Here is a 19,521-nt window from a genome sequence, read left to right as displayed (position 1 = left end):
TTGCTGACAGTAAATGTACGCAGCTGCTCGAGATAGAAAGCTATTTTAATGGTATACTTCCTAGCACTGTCTTTATTTCAACAATAACATTTGAATGGTATGCAGGAAGAGGAACAGGTGACATGTTTTGCTTAGAATAAAAGCTTTATTTTAATTTGGCTATGAACTTCAATCCCTATAAAAAATGTGTGCAATCTTTCTAACTGCTGTACTTTATCCCTATATATCCACTACTAAAAATACAGTTGTATGGGACTGTAATATATAGAACTGTGATTCCAAAAGTCTAAATATTTGCATATTTCTGATTAAATATTCTGATAATTGTATTTTACCTGTACACATTTTAGTACAATAATGTCTGGTTTAGAGACAGACTTCAGGTACATGAGGGTGGTGTTTACCGTGCATGGCTCCAGTTGACATGCCAAGCCTTTCTTTTGTCTCTAGTATGTTTTTCAAATATCACAGACTAATTAAATTTAGGTACAGAGCTGCTTCTATACTGATATACATGTTATATGCATATATATTGTATGTGCTTAGCATATCAAAAGATATATATGTATGCAGATGTATTAAAGAAAAATAGGGTAATGTTATATTACATGAGTATAATAGATCCATAAATATAAAAATGCTCCCACTGTTCTTTGGTTTCCATGCAGATTTATGGTCTATCAAATGGATTAAGGCCTCTGGTCACTGCACAGTGAAGTAGGCAGCTGCTCAATATTTATTTTTACCTTCACTGCTGAAAAAGTAGACCCACTGCTCGTTAAATTAATCCTGGTTCTTCCAGTAAACACAGTCTATCTATCTCCTTCTGCAGGAGTCCAGGTTAGATGTATTTGGAAATTTTCCAGCAACACCTAGGCTGTTTTTTTTCTTTTTTTATTTTTCAGGAAATGTATGTTTGAGCCTGAAATATTTCATTCAAAACAAAAAAATATACTCAGTCCAAGTGACCGTATGTATTCACACATCACACCTCCATCTTCAGCACTCAAACCTCACCACTTCCTTGGATTTCTTTAGGTGTCTTCAGCCTTTGGTGTAATCTGCCTGATAGATTGGCTAATTATGTTGGAAGTTAATGATCCCTGGGCCTTAGGCAGTCAGCCGTTAAGCTGAGAACCCAAACCACAGTCTGGCTGGCAGATCTTCCCCACACACGGCAGACCTGAAACTGTGTAGATTTTGCCATAGAACTCCTTCCACCAGAAGCGCACCATTTCCCCTGGGGTCTAACATTTTGGAAAACAAGGATGAAAGATTTTGCACAGAAGAAACCACCTTGCTTTTTATCCAAGCCTAATCCACTCACACTCTTTGATAATCTATCACCTTTATCTTAATATTTGCCACTTTCCTATTATGTCCATGGTATGACAGACTCTATAAATACATACATACATATATATATACACACACACAAAATTAGACAAAATATGTTCTCTGTAAGTTGGTAGATTCATGTTGTACCCAAAAGGGCAGTACTGGAATTCTTCAGATAATTCTTAGCTTTGGTATTTCTTGGCTCCGATATGTTTTAGTTTGGGGTCTATTTATATACTTAGGAAGTTATTTTAAAGATTTATTTTAATGGAAAGTCTAAGAGAGGCTCATTTAGAACTGAGATACTCGTGATTTTTCAGTAGATGTTCTAAAAATATTTTAGTTGTGTATGTGTTGTTGACAGCAGACTTTTGCAATAGCAAGGGCTGGTTCTCAGGCAGATTGGGGTTTGTTAGGAATTGCAAACTGGAGTATTGGATTGTAAAACAGTCTTCATCCCGTAATAATTTTCAAGGAGAGCTCAAGACTTTTATAAAAGTTCAATAAATTGACTGGCCTTTGTTGTACACATTTTTCTCCTGAACGTGTGCAGATTTATTCTCCAAAGAAATAAAGGATCTGGTTATTCTGGGACAGCAAGGAGAAAAAGCTGTGAATTAAAATGGGGTTTCTACTTCCCTCCTCCTCTTCATTTGGATGTTAATCAGTAACTCAGCACTTAAGCAAAGGAGAGACAGGATCTTTACATGGGGTGTAATATATACTGCACTTTTAGAACACACTGGTAATTTGCTGTTGGGTCCTTGCTCCAATATTTGCAAATTGTTTTTCACAGGCTTAAACATGAATGTCTTTGTCTGTTGTGGTTATGTTTCATTTCATATTTTTTCTTGTGTGAAAAAAAAAGCCCTTGTTACGCAGGTGGGGCAGCTTTCTAGACTGTAAGCTCTTCAGGGCAGGGAACGGTCTCTTACTCCATGTTTATACAGCATCGTTGTTGCCTTGGCCTGGTCAAAGGCTCAAGCTCCTGTGCAGTATTGCAATGCAAATAATAAACAGTACTGAAAAATAGTCTGTTCCGTCAATTGGAGTCTTGCCCAAGTATGAACACAAGGAAATTAGGTGTCAAAATCAATGCTCTCCATTATGGGTTGTTCAGCACATAGCAACGATTTAAAACAGTAATGAGTTTCATAAATTAGCTGTGCAGCTACTTGATATTTTGCAAACTTTAGAAGATTTACTGATGATAAATACGACGACAATTTCTCCTGAACAATAAATAGCGAGACTGTACACATTTACCAAATCAACAAAGGAAATTTCTTCTTACTCTGTGACCCTGCCATTTAAAAAGCCCTTGAATCCTAAAGGGCTTCTGTAAATATAAATCACAGTGAACTGCAGCATTGCTAAAGCATACATTAAAGTACTTCTGTAAAGCTAGAGTGTCTGATTATTCAATTCACTGCATGAATTACTGTATAGTTAACCATAGAGGACGTTTCATTTTTTCTAAAAAATAAAAAGAAAATAAGTTTCTCTAGTTCACCTTAGAGCATAAAAATGATATTTTGCCAATGGAATTAGCTCAGTAAGTGTTTTTCTCTTTTGATGTTTCATGTGGTTATGGGGGCATCTCAGCTGAATATGAACAGAAAAATGACAAGAATATTGATAGTATGTAAAAGTGCATTAAAAATAGTGGCCTAAGAGTGTTCAGGAGCATGGACAGCCTGCTTCTAATGTCAGACAGGCAATTACAAAAGGGCAAGAAGTAGAAGGTGAAAAATGCACAGGGTGAAAGTCTGTCATTATGAAATGACAGAGATCCTGTTTAGAGCTGGTGCTGAACTATGGAAGAATCTGGGCAGAAAATTCACTGAATTTTTCTTCCTTTCAAGTGGAACTTTTTATCATTCAAAACAAGAAATGGAAATACTGCAGTTGTAAGTTGTCACTGATGCACTGCTTTGGTAGGAGTGTTTTGGTCATATTGCTCTAGCTGCTCAGGATAACTTTCTGATTCCCTAGCTGGTGTTTTTCTGATCTGCCAGAATCACCACTGTTCTTCCTCACCTGTAGCCTAAACTTCCCATGACATTGGCCCCTGGGAAACCATGGAGCTAATCTCCTTGTCCCTGAGTGATCTCCTTATCCCTTCTGATCTCGTTTGGTGCTTAGCACTTCTGTGGTTTTTGAGAAGTGATGCCTCCCCCTCATCCCTTCTCTTTGCACAGAGTGTGTCTAAACCTGGTACCTAGCCCTCACTGGCTGGGGGTAGAGAGCTGGAACCCAGATGGTTCTTAACTCTTCCCCTTATGAGTAAACAGGTATGTTTTTCATACCGTTGAGACCATCATTGATTGGACTGTTGGGGGAAACAGCTGGGGAAAAAGGCTATAATTGCTTTTTAGTGGCTTTGTTAGCTGAGAGCAACCACTTTTTCATTTCCAAGGGTTGGTTCTTTGTAGTAGGGGCTCCCTGGGACAGATGCTCCCCCTTGCCTCTGCCCCACAGAGTCCATGCAGCTGAGGCGATAGAGAGGTGCAGGGCTTCATCTCACCAACATCCAGTGCATCACGTGGATAGAGGCAGCAGTGTGGCAGTCAGTGGCAAAGTCAAGCTCTAGACTTGGAAGCTAACCTAGGTGATGTGATGAAGCAACCTGTAAGTCTGTTACAGCTCCTCCTTCAAGTGTTGATGTCTGCTTGGCTTGTGTTACTAGAGCCTGCAGCTGGGGGTATTACTAAACCCTCCACTGCTCTTTGGCATTTATAAGCAGTAGTATCTAGTAAGAACATTTTATTTTTTTAACCTGTGGATTGCAGAGGTTTCCTTTAGAAGCATTCCTTGCCACCATGGTCTGTTCCATTGCTGCTACAAGCTGCTTGTTCCTGAAAACCAAGATAGGAACTGGTGCTAGAGCAACAGCCTCTTCAGTGGTTTGAGCATTGCAGAGCAAATGGTGCATGTCTTGTAAGGCACGTTTTGCGTGTTAACATGCAAACAAATTTAAGATGTTGAGGTTTGGCCTGTAAAGCTTGCGGTGATTTGTGAGCTGTTGCCTGTGGAGATAACCTTTCTCTTTGTAACATTTTGCCACTGCTGAAGTTAATGGAGAAGATGAGTAAGAAAGCAAAAAGAACCTCATCCTATACATCAGGAAAGTCTCCAGGTCTGGTGCCTCGCACGTGCCGTGCAGCACTGAAAGCTGAAAAACTGGGGTGCGAAGGAAATGTGGAGCACAGGGGCAATGAAAGCGAGTGGCTTGTGTTCCATGCCGATATTGTACTTCTGTTAAATTGCAAAGAATGCATGTTGGCAAGTTGCAAAAAATTACTATAAATTTAAATTAAACAAGGGCAGCATGCAATCATGATGATGCTGATAGAAGATGGCAGGACATTTAATGAAATCTCCCTGTATTAGAGCAATAGTAAACCAACCTGTTAAACTTCTAGAAGAAAATCAGATGGTTTTAAAATGAAGTGAAAAGGTATTTAAGTGATAAATTAACTTACTTTGTCTGAATAGGCAATTCAGTGCTCAGCCTATTTTTCAAAATGTAGAGCTGACAAGCTGTTAATTTTAATGTTGCAATGAAAAAAGAGAAAAAGAAAAAAATTGTCTAATTTGGAAATGAACTTCATGTAAACAGGAGCAATTAATGTGGTGTGAAAATGTGCCACCAAAAACATATGTGTAGAGCTATAGGTTTCTTTCACTGTAGTTTAATCTGATTCATTTGTTGTCTTGTGCTCTGGCAAGTCTTTGACTAGTTTGTGTAAACATGAGGCTTAAAATGCTGTATTGTCTACCCCTAGCTGAATAAATCCTTCGTTAATGCCTTCTATATTAAGTGTGTCTGTCGCCTCCCCTGGGGCTGAAGTGTGATACTTTACAAACAGCTGAGGGTCTTTCTAAGGCATTCCTTCACGGGTGCTTCTTGTCAACAGGCATTTGCAAGGGCATGGCTGCAGTGTGGTTCCTTCTTCCTGGGCTAGCTAGATTAAGTCTGCCTTTCAGCTGGAGTCCCAAGAGAGCAAAATTGAAAGCAGAAGAAGGCTGTGATTCAGGTCAGCCTGCTCAGACATGAGCCTTTTGTTACTGCGTTCTTCAACCAAAACACTTATCTGCTTGGAATTAATAAAGTATTAGAGACGTGCCTTTTGTTTTAGTAGCAGAAAAGGTGTTCTCAGAGGGACTGAGGCTGTCACTGCAGACTAAAAGAGCCCCGAGGAACAACAGATTAACAGAAAAAAATGAATTAAAAGCCCCTGTGTCTGTGTATTGAGCTGGTGCAGGGCATTAGAACTTTGCTCAGGTAGAGGATCACCTTTGAAACACGTTTTGTGAAAGGACTATAGTGGAGGTTTATAACAGTAATGGGCAATTTCTGTACTTTTGTTCTTACTTTGTTCTGAGTTATGATAAAACACTCAACTTCTCATGACTGAGCACTTAGGAAGCTGGATTAAAAGCACAAAAATATTTAAATTAGGTTGACTGAAACTGTTCCAATTGTTTTAATGTTTTATTAACTGTTTTTAACAAAATGCTTCAAGCTGCAAACAGAAAACTGCTTTTTGAAATATTTCAAACTTAAATGTTTCCACAGTTTGAAAAAAAAATTGAATTTGGGTCTTGGTTCGGACTTCCCTGTGTGAAGTTCCTGGTGTGATGAGTCACATACTCTGTAACCAAAAGTGGTTCCTTGAAAAATCCCCCTCCAAGTTCAAGCATGCCGGCTGATCAATAGGCTGTTCTACTCTTCAGATTAGCAAAGTAAAAAATCATGATGCTTTCTAAAGCAAAGAGTCCTCCCTCTTTTTTTTAATCGTAACCTCTGTGGTCTAACTCTATGGTGTGCTGAATGCTTTCAGGTATGAATTAGTGGAAGACGTGCAGTGCATTGTTGGTTCGAGCCCTTCTAGTGTATGCTGATGCTGCCATCAGCATTGCTGAGACAGTAAAACTCAGAGCACCTTTGACTGGAGCTGTTACTTCTCTTGTCTCATCAGCATCATGGTTTTCTGTGCTCCTGTCCACTGGCCACAGCTGTGCAAACCCATGGGTTCGCTCCAGCGGTCTCCCAGAGAGAGCTGGTTTCTACAGCTGTGACCAAGGGGATAATCAGAACCTTACTCTACGTGGTTACATGCAGGAAGAAGGAGGCTCAGCTTGGGTTCTTTGGGCTAAACCACAGACAGTGACATTTCCCATGGATGCTGATCTGTACTTAGGAGTAAAACCATCCTCAATCTGAGCATGGTTCACCCATGGGGCCTGGGGCAGGAGCTGCAGTGTGGTGCTATAATGTAGGAGGTCCCAGCCCCAGCTTGGGCTGAGTGGAGGAGTACATCTCTGCTCTTCCTAGTCACTCAAGGAAAGAAATTGTTTCATTTTCTTCCTTAATGGAAAGCAAGCAAACAAATAAAACCAAACCAAAACAAAACCCCACACAACCAAAGCCACCTCAAAGGAGCTTTTTATTCTTTGTGGAATGGTTTCATCTTCACACGGCATCATTCCTGCATATCTAGTACTGTAAGTAACATAAAGAGGGTGATAGCAGCTACGTAGCCACTTTGATGAGTGTCTTCAATGAGACATGTTGAAAGGCAAAATTCTCTGCTCTGCAGAAAAGCTTTGGTACAGATGGTGCCAAGTACCATGCATACACAGAGGCCAAATTCCTCTGTCCCAAGCAGTGATCAAGTAATATACTTAAGATAAAACATAAATTCAGATAAACACTAGCTGCAGAAAATACTTTAGCTGGACAAGATCTCTGTATACACAGTCCTTTGAAGGTATTAGTAGTTCTCCAGAGAATTCATTGTGTAGTGCCACAATGGTTGCTGTGCTTTGTTGTCCAGAAGGGAAGAATTGAGAGTGGTTTCATAGACCTGATGGTGAATTCAGGGCAGAAAAGTGACTACAAAGCTAACTACTTCCACAACTCGAACTTTGTGCTGTTTAGTTCCATTGACTGAAGTGGGGCTACACAATATGAATGAAATGTTTTACCTACAAAATGTCTTAGCAGGATTGGTGCAACTCCTTGTGCTTCCTGTTTCCCCAACCATTTCTTATTAACTCCTCATCAAAATGAAACAAAATAAATAAGCTTTAAATCACGTTACTGCAGTTGAAGTACAGGCCTGGATAGAGGTAGGGTACAGTATCAGTCTTGCTTTCAGAATACTGCTGCTGACAGGGCAGTGTCTGTTCAGCTTGACTTGAGAGCTGTTAAAGAATATAGATGTTAGGGTGGTGGAAACACCATTCTCAAAAGCAATGTCTTGCCTTCTGCAAAACACAGACTTTCTTCTTTCCGTGGGCAGAGCCGACTGCTGTTTGAGTTCATGCTGGTGGTAGCCCCATAGGCCCTGTGAATTAAATTCCAGGGGAGATAGTGATGTCATTTGCTTGCTTCTTTTTTAATCTCCTTTTTGTGCTGAAAACAGCCATCTGTCCCCCTCCAAACAATGATGGAAGCAGCTGTGCATGGTGGGCCAGCAGGAACAAAAGCTGCTGCTTCAGACCAGAGGGCGGCGGGCTGCAGGTCATAGGGAGTTATAAGGATATCAGGGTCAAATGACACCTGTACAGGAAAATAAAACACGGATTATGCAGCCTTTATGTGTTCATTCACTAGCAGAGAAGTGGGGTCAGTCTTTGAGTTTCTCTCTACTGGCCATGGGAATGCATGTGTGTTTTCAAGGCTAGCCACACTGCTACTTACCCACAGGGTAATGGAGTAACAAAACCGGCTTCAAGCAGCAGGCAAAGCAAGCATGACACAAAACAGTGCTTTTGAAGGGAAAATAAAACAACTTGGATTCATTCTGGTACTTTATACAAGTTCAAAGAGTGTGATCTCAAGTGCGTATCCTATAACACACTCTTGTAAAAGCTCAGTGAACCATGTTTTTCATGTGCAGCCTGCAGCACACAGTAGTTCCCTAGCTCCTCTGTGGGAAAAGGGAAGCTGAGTGCAGCTCAGAAGCCACATCCAGGAGAAGTTGGTTAAGCTCTGAGCTGCTTTTTCTGCATGGCAAGTTGGAGGAGGGTACAAACTCCTCAGGCTTTCTACTTTTCAACAAGTGGTACTATTCCTGTCCCAGCTATTCTTTTTCTGTGCTGGATCCATAAGGAGAACAGAAGCTGATAGAAACCTTTCTAAGGGGAAACATAAAATATGGGGTAAAGTTCACACATAATGAAATAGGTAATGATCATAGTTGAGTACAAACCCTCCTATCTTTTTAGCACCACACCACTTTTTGTCTGCATGGATTCCTGCTCTGTTTCTAAGCAAACATGCATTTTGGAGCCATTAGTCAGAGATGTACCAGGGGTCATATTTCTTTTGGGATGACAATCTGGGATTTGACCCTGTCTCTCATGGACAGGGTGACATTCCTTGAAGCTTGATGGGACAGAAGCACATACTTCATAAATGGGTAAGCTGTAAACACTGCATGCTCCCACCTCAAGGGAGCACATTCTGGGATGCGGAGGCATTCATGGATATACAGCTTAGCTCAGACAAGCCATAAGACAGCCATGGCTGGCTCAGCACCAAAGCCAGTGATCCCTTCCATTCCACAGTTCCACTTACGCACATGGAAAATGGTTCCCTATTGCCTTTTTTTTTTTGCCATGCAGTTCATAAAGGATACTGAAATAGAAGTTCACAGACATAAAGTACAGTATTTTTGGTAAAGTACAATGGCTCTGGCTTGTTAAAAAGTATTCTTTCAAACTGAAAACTTGTGTTCTTGTTTGCTAATTGCCTACTTTGTGTACTAAGTGGCATGAATAATTCCTTTCACTGTTGATTGTCTACCTAGTTTATGTGTTTTTACAGGAAGAAGTCACAAGATGCTGTAGTAAAAGGGGACAGAAATATTACTGATGATGGAAAAGGCATGCCTACATTTCTAGGTCATTTATTGTGCATTTTACCAAAAGTGTCCTGCCTGCTGAGCAGCAGTGTAACTCAGTCACACTGTTTATAAGTTTGAAAAGCTTTAGAGTTCTTTCACACTACACAGAAACTGCCAAAACTGGGAAAAAACGCTGTTTGCTGCTTGGTGCCTGCTTAATGCTTTGCATGCTTGATGCTTGATTGCACTGTCCTCCCTTCAAATTGCTTATTATTCCCATGTCCCTGTGAGTGCTAAATGAGCAGTGAATAATGCCATTGAAACTCCACTCCTAAACAGTTCCTGTCCAGGAACAATTGTATAGATTTCCATTGTACTTTAGACAAGATGATCACTGGTTTCATGAATTGCCGGTTCAAAAATTACTTGTTCTCTTTCACTTACGTAAATGTCTTCTTTAACTCACATTAAATTCCCTTGTTTTAAGCTCTCTTGAGCTGGAGCAAAACTTAGGGCACTGCTGTTGGTTCCCAAGACTTCCACAGCATGCTTTACATTCTGGCAGTTTTCTTGGTGTTGCTTTACAGCCCCCCCAGAGATCAGCTGGCTCTGCTGAGTGGTTAGTGACTCTAAACATAAATCCCATTGCTGTCTGAGTCTGTGGTTTCTGGGAAACTTTCCTGAAGCCTGTTTCTCTCCATGTTTTGTCACAATCCAAGGAGGGGAGGGATTTTGCTTCTCTGTACGAACAGAAGCTCTGACTATGGTCCATCAGATTCAGTCTGGAGCATATGCTGCAGGGTTGGATTGGTCTCACTTTGACAGAATTTTACTCCCACCAGCACAGGGTATCAGAAACCGAAGTGAGAAAAAAAAAGAAATTTATGTGGTTTATTTTTTGTACAGTATTTATATTTGTTGTGTTAAATTTTACTGTGTACAGAGCAGATAGCTGGTTACTGTACTGCTCTGGGGTAATACCTGCCTGTAGGGTGTAGTAGTGTTTGAGGCAGAGAAATGAGAATAATCTCGAATATGAGGATGTAGGTGTTTGTGTTCAGTGCTCTGTGTGTGTGTTGAGGTGTGTAATGAGGCATACAGTCAAACATGCAGGCCTTATGCCCACCGGCTATAGCACTGGGATTTATTATCAAGCTCATTCATTTGATGTCCTGACATGAAACAGACTTCATGCAGTCTCACAAAACGTGGTCCTCAGTTTAACCCTGTGATTGAGCATGGCACTCAACCAGCTCCTTCAGTGCACAAGCAGTTATAGTTAATGACAACCCCACGGAGCCAGCTGAAAGGGCCCAGAGGGCAGGACTGCTGCACTTATGGTGCCCCTAGCCCCATTCGCATCCTTTCAAGGGTGCTGCATAGCACTCGGAGGCATCACCTTTCTTACTGGGGACATTCTTGCCTTCCTCTCTCTTCCCAGACCAGGAAGTAAGCACATTAACTGCTCCACTTCATTCTGGTCGCTCAGCAGGTTTGGCTCTAGCTCAAGCTCTGCAGTCTCCTTGCAGGGCAATGACAGTTATGATCAATGGCAAGCTGGCTTTCCTAAACAAGGTGCTGTTTCTTCAGAAAGCAGGAGCTTCATAACAAAAACATGAAAAGATGAACACATCATATACATGTATAGCTGACATGGTGCTGGGCCAGCACCCACTGGGGTCTGGATAAAAACTATGATGTTTAGGGTATTTGTTAAAATCTCTGTCTCTTGGCTAATAGTCCCATGTATTGTAGACAGCATAAGTCACTTCCCTCCTAATTCAGAAAGGCCACTGTATATCCTATTAAGTTCATTATGTTGCTAGGCTATTTATTCTGTGGGTGAAATGTCGAAATACTGGCTACCTATATAGTCAGCATGAGAAATCTGTATTAATTACAGACTGATTCCACTATAGTTATACTTCTTGTGCAAGTTCATCCAATGAGCCCAGGTAAACCTATAGAAGTACATACAGTGTAACAAATTATACGGTAAACCAGGTATTCCATGTTGCCAGAGCAGAAGTCTTAGCCAGGTCTGAAGTATGGGAAGTACTGATAACCAAAACAAAATACAATTATTGCTCTATAATTACTTATAGGTGTATTTGAAGCTGATGAAATAAATGATCCCTTATTTAATTTATATTGAATTTATAATAGAAATAGGAAAGAGTTCGAAGAGACATTAATCTTAGCTAATTTTTAATATCTTAAAGTAAGCTATCTGTTTCTACATGATCGTCTAATTTCTTTGAAAAATCCATAACAGAGCTGCAAGGAGGTAATGTGTGCTCACCCATTTTAAACTTGATCTGTCATATAAAAGGATGAATCATTGTCTGGAGGTTTCTGTTTTTTCTCCTTTGGTTATAAAGAGAGTCTGGGTTAGTGTTTTAGATCAGACATCTGCCATCCATCCATCCATCCATGTATCCATCCATCCATCCATCCTATCCTTAAATGGCTATATTGTTAGAGAAACATTCTGGTTTGTTACCAGCAAAAGCAACTTCCGTGGCAGAATAGTGGGATCACTGCTGATTTTTTTACAAATATCAGGATAAAAATCGTTTGAATTTTTGTTTGCCTACAGACCAGATGTTATTATAGACATGCTGTCATTTATAAGTGTGATAACAGTACTCATTCACACGCATTGCAGTCAACTGTGTGTTGTATCCACACAGAGAACAAGAAGTAATTCAGAAGTAAATTCAGTGCAGTTTCCCTGAGAAAGTCCTATTTGCAGATGAAGTGGTTCCTGCCAGTCCTACCGCAGGGGACCTGGTGTGTCTCTTCTACTGTAGCAGCCACAATGGCAGTAGTGTCCAGCTCTGCTCTCATCCACCCTGCTTAGCGTTCATGCACTCGCTCTTTCATCCCTCTGCTGCCATTTGGGTCATGAATATTAAGCACAGAAGAGAGGATCACAGACTTCGCCAGGAAAATGTCATTAATAACCTTGACAAGTATGGAGATGGATTGGGAAGGATAAAAGAGAGAGTGGGAGGAAAGGAAGTCAAGGCAACCAATAGGCTGGACCTGCTGTTATCATGTTAATCTCTTCAGGGTTATTTGAGGGAATTGCTGAATTAGTTCATACTATACCTAGATCCTTCCCTTAATTCTGGACTAGTTCTTCTTTGATACTGACATTGCATTTGTAACACAATGCATATTTATAATAGTTCATTAAAATAAGAAATCAAAATACTATTTCAGGCATACTAAAGACAGTGGGGGATGTGAAATACACAACACATTGACACACTTGCCTGACATCACGAGAGGTTTTAATCCACCCATTATTTTTTTATTGGAGATGACTGTGTAATTGCATACCACTCAATGTAACCTCCAGTTGTTGTTCCAAAATAAACAATAGTTTATTGTATTAATACTGTATAAGAGGCTTACAGCAACTACTATTTTTAATAATAGTCTCGCCAGTGCATTGCTGATTCTACAGCAGTTAACCATTTGGTTCACTACATTGTTTTGGGAAAAATAATGATGCTGCATACATAAAAATCTTTTTGAGGAGGATTTAGAATGCGGATCTGAAGTTTAAGGGAGATTATGTTTCCATTTGCTGTAGGTAAATTATGTCTTTTATCATCAGGTGAGGGGGCTGAATACTCTATAAGAAAGAAGTACATATAAATGACAGCTGGTCACTGTGAAGCTAATAAACAGACAATCACATGGGTATAGGAGAGGTTAAAAGTCAAGGTTAAAATTCAATAACTTTAGCTTCAGAGCATTTACTGCAGGAGTCCTCCTAAATGGGCAGTTCCTATTGCTCTGAAGTGGGTTATCCTCAAAAGATAAGTGTGACTGGTGGTGATGGCTCTCCAGAATAGGAGCTCACTGTAGATAATCTGCTGCCACAAGCACTTATGCAAATTTTTGGTGGCTCCTCAGACTCATGATTTGCAGAGTCTGAGGTGGTTATTAAAAAAAGAAAGCTGAAACTCAGTGGAGTAAAAGTCAAAATCATAGTTACATCTTAATCCATTGAAAAAACCTGTGGTTGTTTTTAATGACAGTGTACAGTTTACTGAGCACCAGCACACCTGAAAGGAAGTTTCGTGCTGGGAACAAGAGACTGTTGGGTTTTCAGTGGGCAAGACTGCAGAAGTCCTGACGGAAGCTTCCTGGCCCTGCTCACCTCTGCAGTCTCTGTTCACCTAATTGATGTCAAGAGCCTTCCCGCCAGAGGAAGGGTTTCTTAGGAAAGTGGGTTTTGCAAGGTCAGGTTGGCAAGCACCACTCTGCAGGCATTGTGCTCTGCTTCATGTACACTGTGTTTTCTGCCTGGAGTTTGTTTCCTCCCACTGTTTCAGCAACACAGAAGGCTTTTACTGGCAGTGGGAGGCAGAGGCTGGAGGCACTGTGGTATGTCAAAGGCCTGTATCTGACCAGCCTCCACCACCATTTCCCCTCTGTGCCCTGTGTTTTCCTAAGAGACAGCTTCTTCTTTGGCATTGTCTCCTGAGTACATCGTGGGAAGAGCTTGTGGGAGAAAACTGGGAAAATACCGATAGCTGGGAGATTCCTGTATCGTGTGTCATCTCCACGGTGTGTTTGCAATTGAGCAACTATAATCTGTCTGGCAGACTACCGAGTATGCTGTGCCTGCAAGGAAACAGGCCTTTCTTTGACCTGTGACTGTATCTATGTGCAGTGTTATGTGTATTTAGTTAGTGAGCAGTCACTGATTTGTCACAATGCCTCATCATGGAGCAACTCCCTTTTGCTAGTGGTGTGGTCCAAGGAGACATGCACATGCTGCTCCCGTCTGCAATAGTTGTGCCCTTTGGCAGGTAGAACAGTGAGCCAAGGACATGCCATTTAATACTCCTTCCCTGCCAGCCCTGGGCAGGCACAGCAGTGCCTGCAGGAGAAGAACCATTGCTCCTCCGGAGCATCTTTTCCTGCCATGGTAACTCTGGCATGGAGGAGCCAGGCGGCATGCGAAGATCCCCCATGGCTTGCTTCCAGTGAGTTCTCAGTGCTGCCCACACAACTACAACAGAAATCATGCCACATGTACAAAACTGAAAGCTTTTCATACTGCAATTTGTTCTTTCCTACCCCCGAGGCCTTTGTTAGCAAACAAGATGCCAGTCTCTGAAGGGAGAGACAATGGTGTGGTTCAGCTCACTCTGTGAAGGCATGCTGGAAATGGCCAACAGCTGAGTCACCCTTCTCTTCCCACTTTATTTTTATTATTCTAGTTCAGTGACATTTATTTTGCTGTAAATGCCCAATTTGCTACGCAGTGCATGTGTTTTACAGAGAAACTAGCAAATTAGAATCATACGTTATGCAGAAATCCTTTGGTCTGAAAATGCAGGCAACCCATATTTGCCTTTCAGCCTTCACTAGCTTAGACATTCAGTGACAACCAGAAATAATATTTTTAGCCACTGCTATCCTTCTCCTTAGCTGCAAGCTAACTTGCTAACTTGATCAAGAGATGCTCTTTAAGTGAGTTGACACCGTGTGCAATAAATTTTGTATTCAGAAAAAGAAGACGGATAAAGGAGAATACTGGGGTTGTCCTATGGCAACAGTATATTGGAACTGGTTGCTGCTGAGAATTTGTTATTGCTGCTGTTTACATTATATTTAGAGAGGGGATGGGGTTATATATGTGGTCCAGCTCATCTCAGTTTTACAGCAACATTTTAGACATCAAACCTGGTAGGGCATTGTACAGAATCATAGAATGGTTTGGTTTGGAAGGGACCTTAAAGCTCATCCAGCTCCAACCCCCCCCATCCCAGGCAGGGACACCTTCCAGTAGAGCAGGTTGCTCCAAACCCTGTCCAACCTGGCCTTGAGCACTGCCAGGGATGGGGCAGCCACAGCTTCTCTGGGTACCCTGTGCCAGCGCCTCAGCATCCAAAACAGGGAAGAAATTTTTCTTAATATCTAATCTCAATCTACCCTCTTCCAGTTGTATGATTAAGCTTCTTAAGAGGAAGCACTCACTGTGGCTTTCTGTACACATCCTGTATTTGCAAGGGACCCCATTAAACAGCTATCTAAACAGGGCCCAAGCAAGGCGGAAAAAGCAATCTAGGGGATAAATATAATTTCATATATGATAAACAGTAAATACTGATCTGCCTTAGTCATATGAACTGGTTTGACTCAGCTGTTCTCGTCCAAGTCTATTAAGTTTAATGCTTCTGTTTGAACACTCAGAGTTTCCATTAAGTACTGAACGTCTGATCTCAGGATGACACTGATATTCCAAAAATAGTTTAATAAATAGAAATTCCAAAATGAGTCATCATAAACCTGTAGTTTGAGTATCAAATCTGCCATGTTACATAATATATGTTGGTTATATAATGGGATTTTAATCAGTCTAGTGGCATAAGTGCAAATATTAGAGCATTATTAGGAAACCAACCTCTCTGACTTTGAATCTGTTATGCTGGAAGTCAGAGAGAAAGTAGCTTATGTATATACAAGGATTTAGATACTACAGCTTCAGAAATGTCTTAACAACTTAGAGCTAGTTTGGAGATTTTGTTCCTTATAAATGTAAGTACATTCTGAATGGTACTGGGGAAAGAAATAGGAGTGTGGTAAGAACTTCAAGCTGCTCTAAAGTAACCTTTGTGGTGGACCAAATTGAGGCCTTTGGAGTCAGAGAGATCCCTAAAGCCAGCACTCCTCATCTCTTGATATACACTGAGAGAGAGCTGGGGAGCTATAGTCATTCTTTTTCTGCTGGAAAGCAGATAAAGCTCCTGAGCTAGCAGAAATCAGGACTCACTAGTGGGAGGACATATGGGAAAAGCAGCAGGGATTTCATCCAGGCAGAGCAATGTTCATACATAACATCACAATCAGTTGTCACAGTGGTCAGGTAACAGTGCCAAGCCCTGTGGAAAGGCCAGGCAGCAAATGCTTGGAGAGCAATGGTGTTGTGTAGAAGTTCTCCCTGCCAGGGAGCAGAAGCTTTGGAGATGGGAGTACATAAAAAGAGCTGTTGTGAGTTACCTGGAAATGAAAGGAATTTAGTGTGCTATACATAGAACTAAGTGCATCATTTTATAGCCTAGAAGCTGATTTTGCAGGTTGCACAACTTCTTGAAAGCCCTAAGTAGGGCACTATATGAAATTGCATGGCCTGATGTTACTGACAGCCAACCATCTGTCCCCATGGGCTTTCAAATCAGGAAAGCATTGCTTTTACTAAGAGCAGGCAGTCTATATGGTGGAGTAAATGAATTAGATGAACCTTCTGACTTTTCAGCCTGAGGTAAAAAATAGTCATGTTCAACTCCACAAGTTAGCATAAGTGAATTAAATACTTTAATTTCACATATTTTCTGGGTAAGTTGAAGTGAGGCAGACTCTAAAAGGCTGATATGGTCTTTAGTGTCTCTAGTTCAAAGACGCAGTTTTCCCAGAAGCATTGGTAACCCCCTACTTTGCCCTGTCGCAGTATCTCAAGCATTAGAAACATGTTAGAGAACTAAACCTCAGAGAGCTCTGCTGAGGAGATAACCCCTATCTTCCTCCTATGGGTGGAGAATGGGCATACTCACTAAGGGAACAGGAGAGGGGAGCTGGCAGGTGGGGGCACTGAATGTGCTTCCCATGGGATGCTCAGTCTCACCCATCTTCTATGTCCTGGACTGGGGAACTATCTGCCCATAAAGAAGTGAAATCAGGTGACCAGAGTAACACTAAAAGCCGTAGTGCAGACTGGTCAGGGTCCAGATCCCTCCTGTCTCGGGGCTTTAATTAGAAATCAGTTTCTCCCCTAACCCCTGCCCCCAAATCTATAGAGCACATAACCAGAGCAAAGGACAACTGCTCTTGCTACTTTGCAGACCATGTTCTGCAAACAGAGCTGTGCACATGGGCTTCCCCAGTCCATGTGAAGCTCCCTCGCTGCCTTCTCTTGGGTGCTGCACAGGGCTCAGGGGCTTCCTAACCTGCTGGGTTTTCAACTTTCCCTGACAGTGAGCTGGCTGCTTGCTGCCAAGTGCACACTGAGAAAATGCTGTAGTTTAAAACATGGCATAAAAGTGCTATTAATGCTTGGAGTGCTGCTGCATTTTTCCCTTTGTATAGGATATGAAAAGTAAAGGGAAAAGAAAAGATTTTTTTTTAGCTCTGTAAGATTAAACAGTCATCATGGTTTTAAGGGCTTAATCTGCTGGCATGCAGACTGCTGGCTGATAAGTCTGAGTGTAATTGGATGCAGCACTGGATTCATTTCTGTGGGCTTTCCTGGGGCTTTTTGTTTGTCTCTTCATTTTTAACACACTGCAGAGTTGAAGTGATCTGTCCCTTGAAATGCCTTTGGGTGTGAAACTGTAACATTGTCATCCCCCCCCAGCCTGTATTTTGGCAGCACCTAGCTGGAGACCACTGCCTGGGGAGGGGAGGTGGGGAGGAAAGTTGCTCAGTGTATGAATTCGGGCTATTGTTCAAGGCACACATCTGCCTTAAGAAATCGCACGGCACAGGCCGTTACTTATTCAGATGCAGAAGCTCCTTCCGTCCCACAAGACAGCCCATTCAAGTCACATGCCAGAGGTCTCAGCAGAATGGGCTGCAGCTGCTTCAAATCTGCTGTCTAACATCAGAAGCAGTTGGACAAACTGTGCTGTACTGCCTACAGTCAGGCTCCCCGGCGCCGAGGAAGACAGAGAAAAGATTTGGGATCCCAGCGCTATGTTCTCAGAGGATCTGTGGCTGGAAAATGAGAAAAACTGTGCTGTTGTTCACAAGTCAAAGCGAGCAAGGAAGCGCCAAGAGCTCCTGGCCGTAGCCCTGGGGGTGAAGGTGGGAGTCAAGGGGGCACTTTTGTGGCAACCTCTGAAACTCTTTGCCTATTCACAGATCACCTCCTTGGTCAGAAGAGCAGCCTTAACCCAAAACGACAACCACTTCAACTATGAAAAAGCACACAATTTTAAGGTAAGCACAACTTCCTATTTTTGGCTAAAAAGTTCTGTTTAGATGCCTCACATTTGGACTTTTACTGTGATGGGGTTTTCACACATCATCTATATTAGCTCTGAGAAAAGTGTTGAAAAAATAATTTTTCTTTCTTCTTTAAGTCCTCTTGACTGTATTTTTAATGTATCTTTACATAGGCACTTAATCCAACTAACAGGTTTGCTACTCATTTCACTACTTGACTGGCATTTTAGCTCTTTTTGCCCAGCTTCTTCTTTCTCTTTTTGTCAGAAACAAAGTATTTCATATTTATAGTTTTTATCTTAAAGTGTAACTATTTTTAAATGAGAAAAGGACCTCTTTTCAAAACCTAACAATTGTCAGAAGCCAGTAAGATTTTACCTGCAAACATTTTGATTGTTTCTGTTTTCAGAAGTTGAGGGAGCTGGGGTGCTCCCCAACAATAAGGCAGAGCACAGCGGTGGTATTTTTTCCTAGCTTTTGTTCCACCACCATATGCTAAGGAAATGCTCTCAGAGTCCCACTGAGCTATAGCATCTGAGCTTGTGTTTGCTTGTCGAACTAAACCAAGTAGCTGGACAAACACAGGGATGCTTAAATGGTTCATCTTTTGACTGTCTTATATGTATAAAATCAGATTCTTGAGGCTTCTTGCCCCAAGTGCTGTGTCTGGCATGCTGCAGCAGGGAAGTGACTCAGCTTTGGAAACAAACCTTCCAGGCAGCTTGTACTAAAATGTTTTGCCAAAAGGACTGTGCTGGTTTCAGAGTATGCCAGCCGGTTACTGTATCTAATGCTGTCAAATTGTGGTTTGATGCTTATCGGGATGGATACAGAGAGAATAAGAGGCTGTAGCAAGACAAGAAAGGAATGCATCTCAGCTTTGAAACCTCAGTTTACTTAATGATCCTTGAGGATGCTGATCTGGGTCACGGTCAGAATAATTCAACTCATTAGCAGAAAGAGAATTTTCTGGTATTTATTGTGGCCTGTCAAAAAAAAAATGAAAAGGAGAAGCACTGATTAAAACTATTTCACTGATTTCCTGCTTTAGCAAAAGAGCTTCACTTCTTATTTTTCTATGTATTCCACTGTGCAAACATTGCGCTCCTCTGCAGTGCTTTTGCTGTAGTTGGTAAATCAATAGTTTAATATTAGTGAGAAAAGCAAATAATAGCATCCTTCTTCTCATTCTCCCTCCTTGACCCAGTCTACAGAAAAGTCAGTATTTATCTCACTGATTGGCACTGAAGGAAATAGGTGAAATATTCTGAGTTTTCTTGCTTGATTAAACCAGTTTTCATTTTTTTCTGGGTTTCACCCTCATTATCATTTAATATCAAAACTATTTTAGTTT

At 41.4% G+C, this 19,521-nt stretch overlaps 1 protein-coding gene across 1 annotated transcript in view; it reads left to right on the top strand.

Annotated features, from left to right (window-relative positions):
- CHN2 (chimerin 2) overlaps window positions 1–19,521 on the top strand; it is a 166,584-nt gene that overhangs the window by 123,490 nt on the left and 23,573 nt on the right. Inside the window, exon 7 of the mRNA XM_005144437.3 lies at window positions 18,084–18,161. Coding sequence (XP_005144494.2) covers window positions 18,084–18,161 — 78 coding nt within the window. The remainder of the gene's footprint in view (window positions 1–18,083; window positions 18,162–19,521) is intronic.

Source organism: Melopsittacus undulatus, chromosome 1 (assembly GCF_012275295.1).
Source record: "Melopsittacus undulatus isolate bMelUnd1 chromosome 1, bMelUnd1.mat.Z, whole genome shotgun sequence".
Classification (NCBI taxonomy): Eukaryota; Metazoa; Chordata; class Aves; order Psittaciformes; family Psittaculidae; genus Melopsittacus; species Melopsittacus undulatus.
Note: the sequence above shows the minus strand (reverse complement) of the source record. Positions and strands in the feature narration are given on the sequence as shown.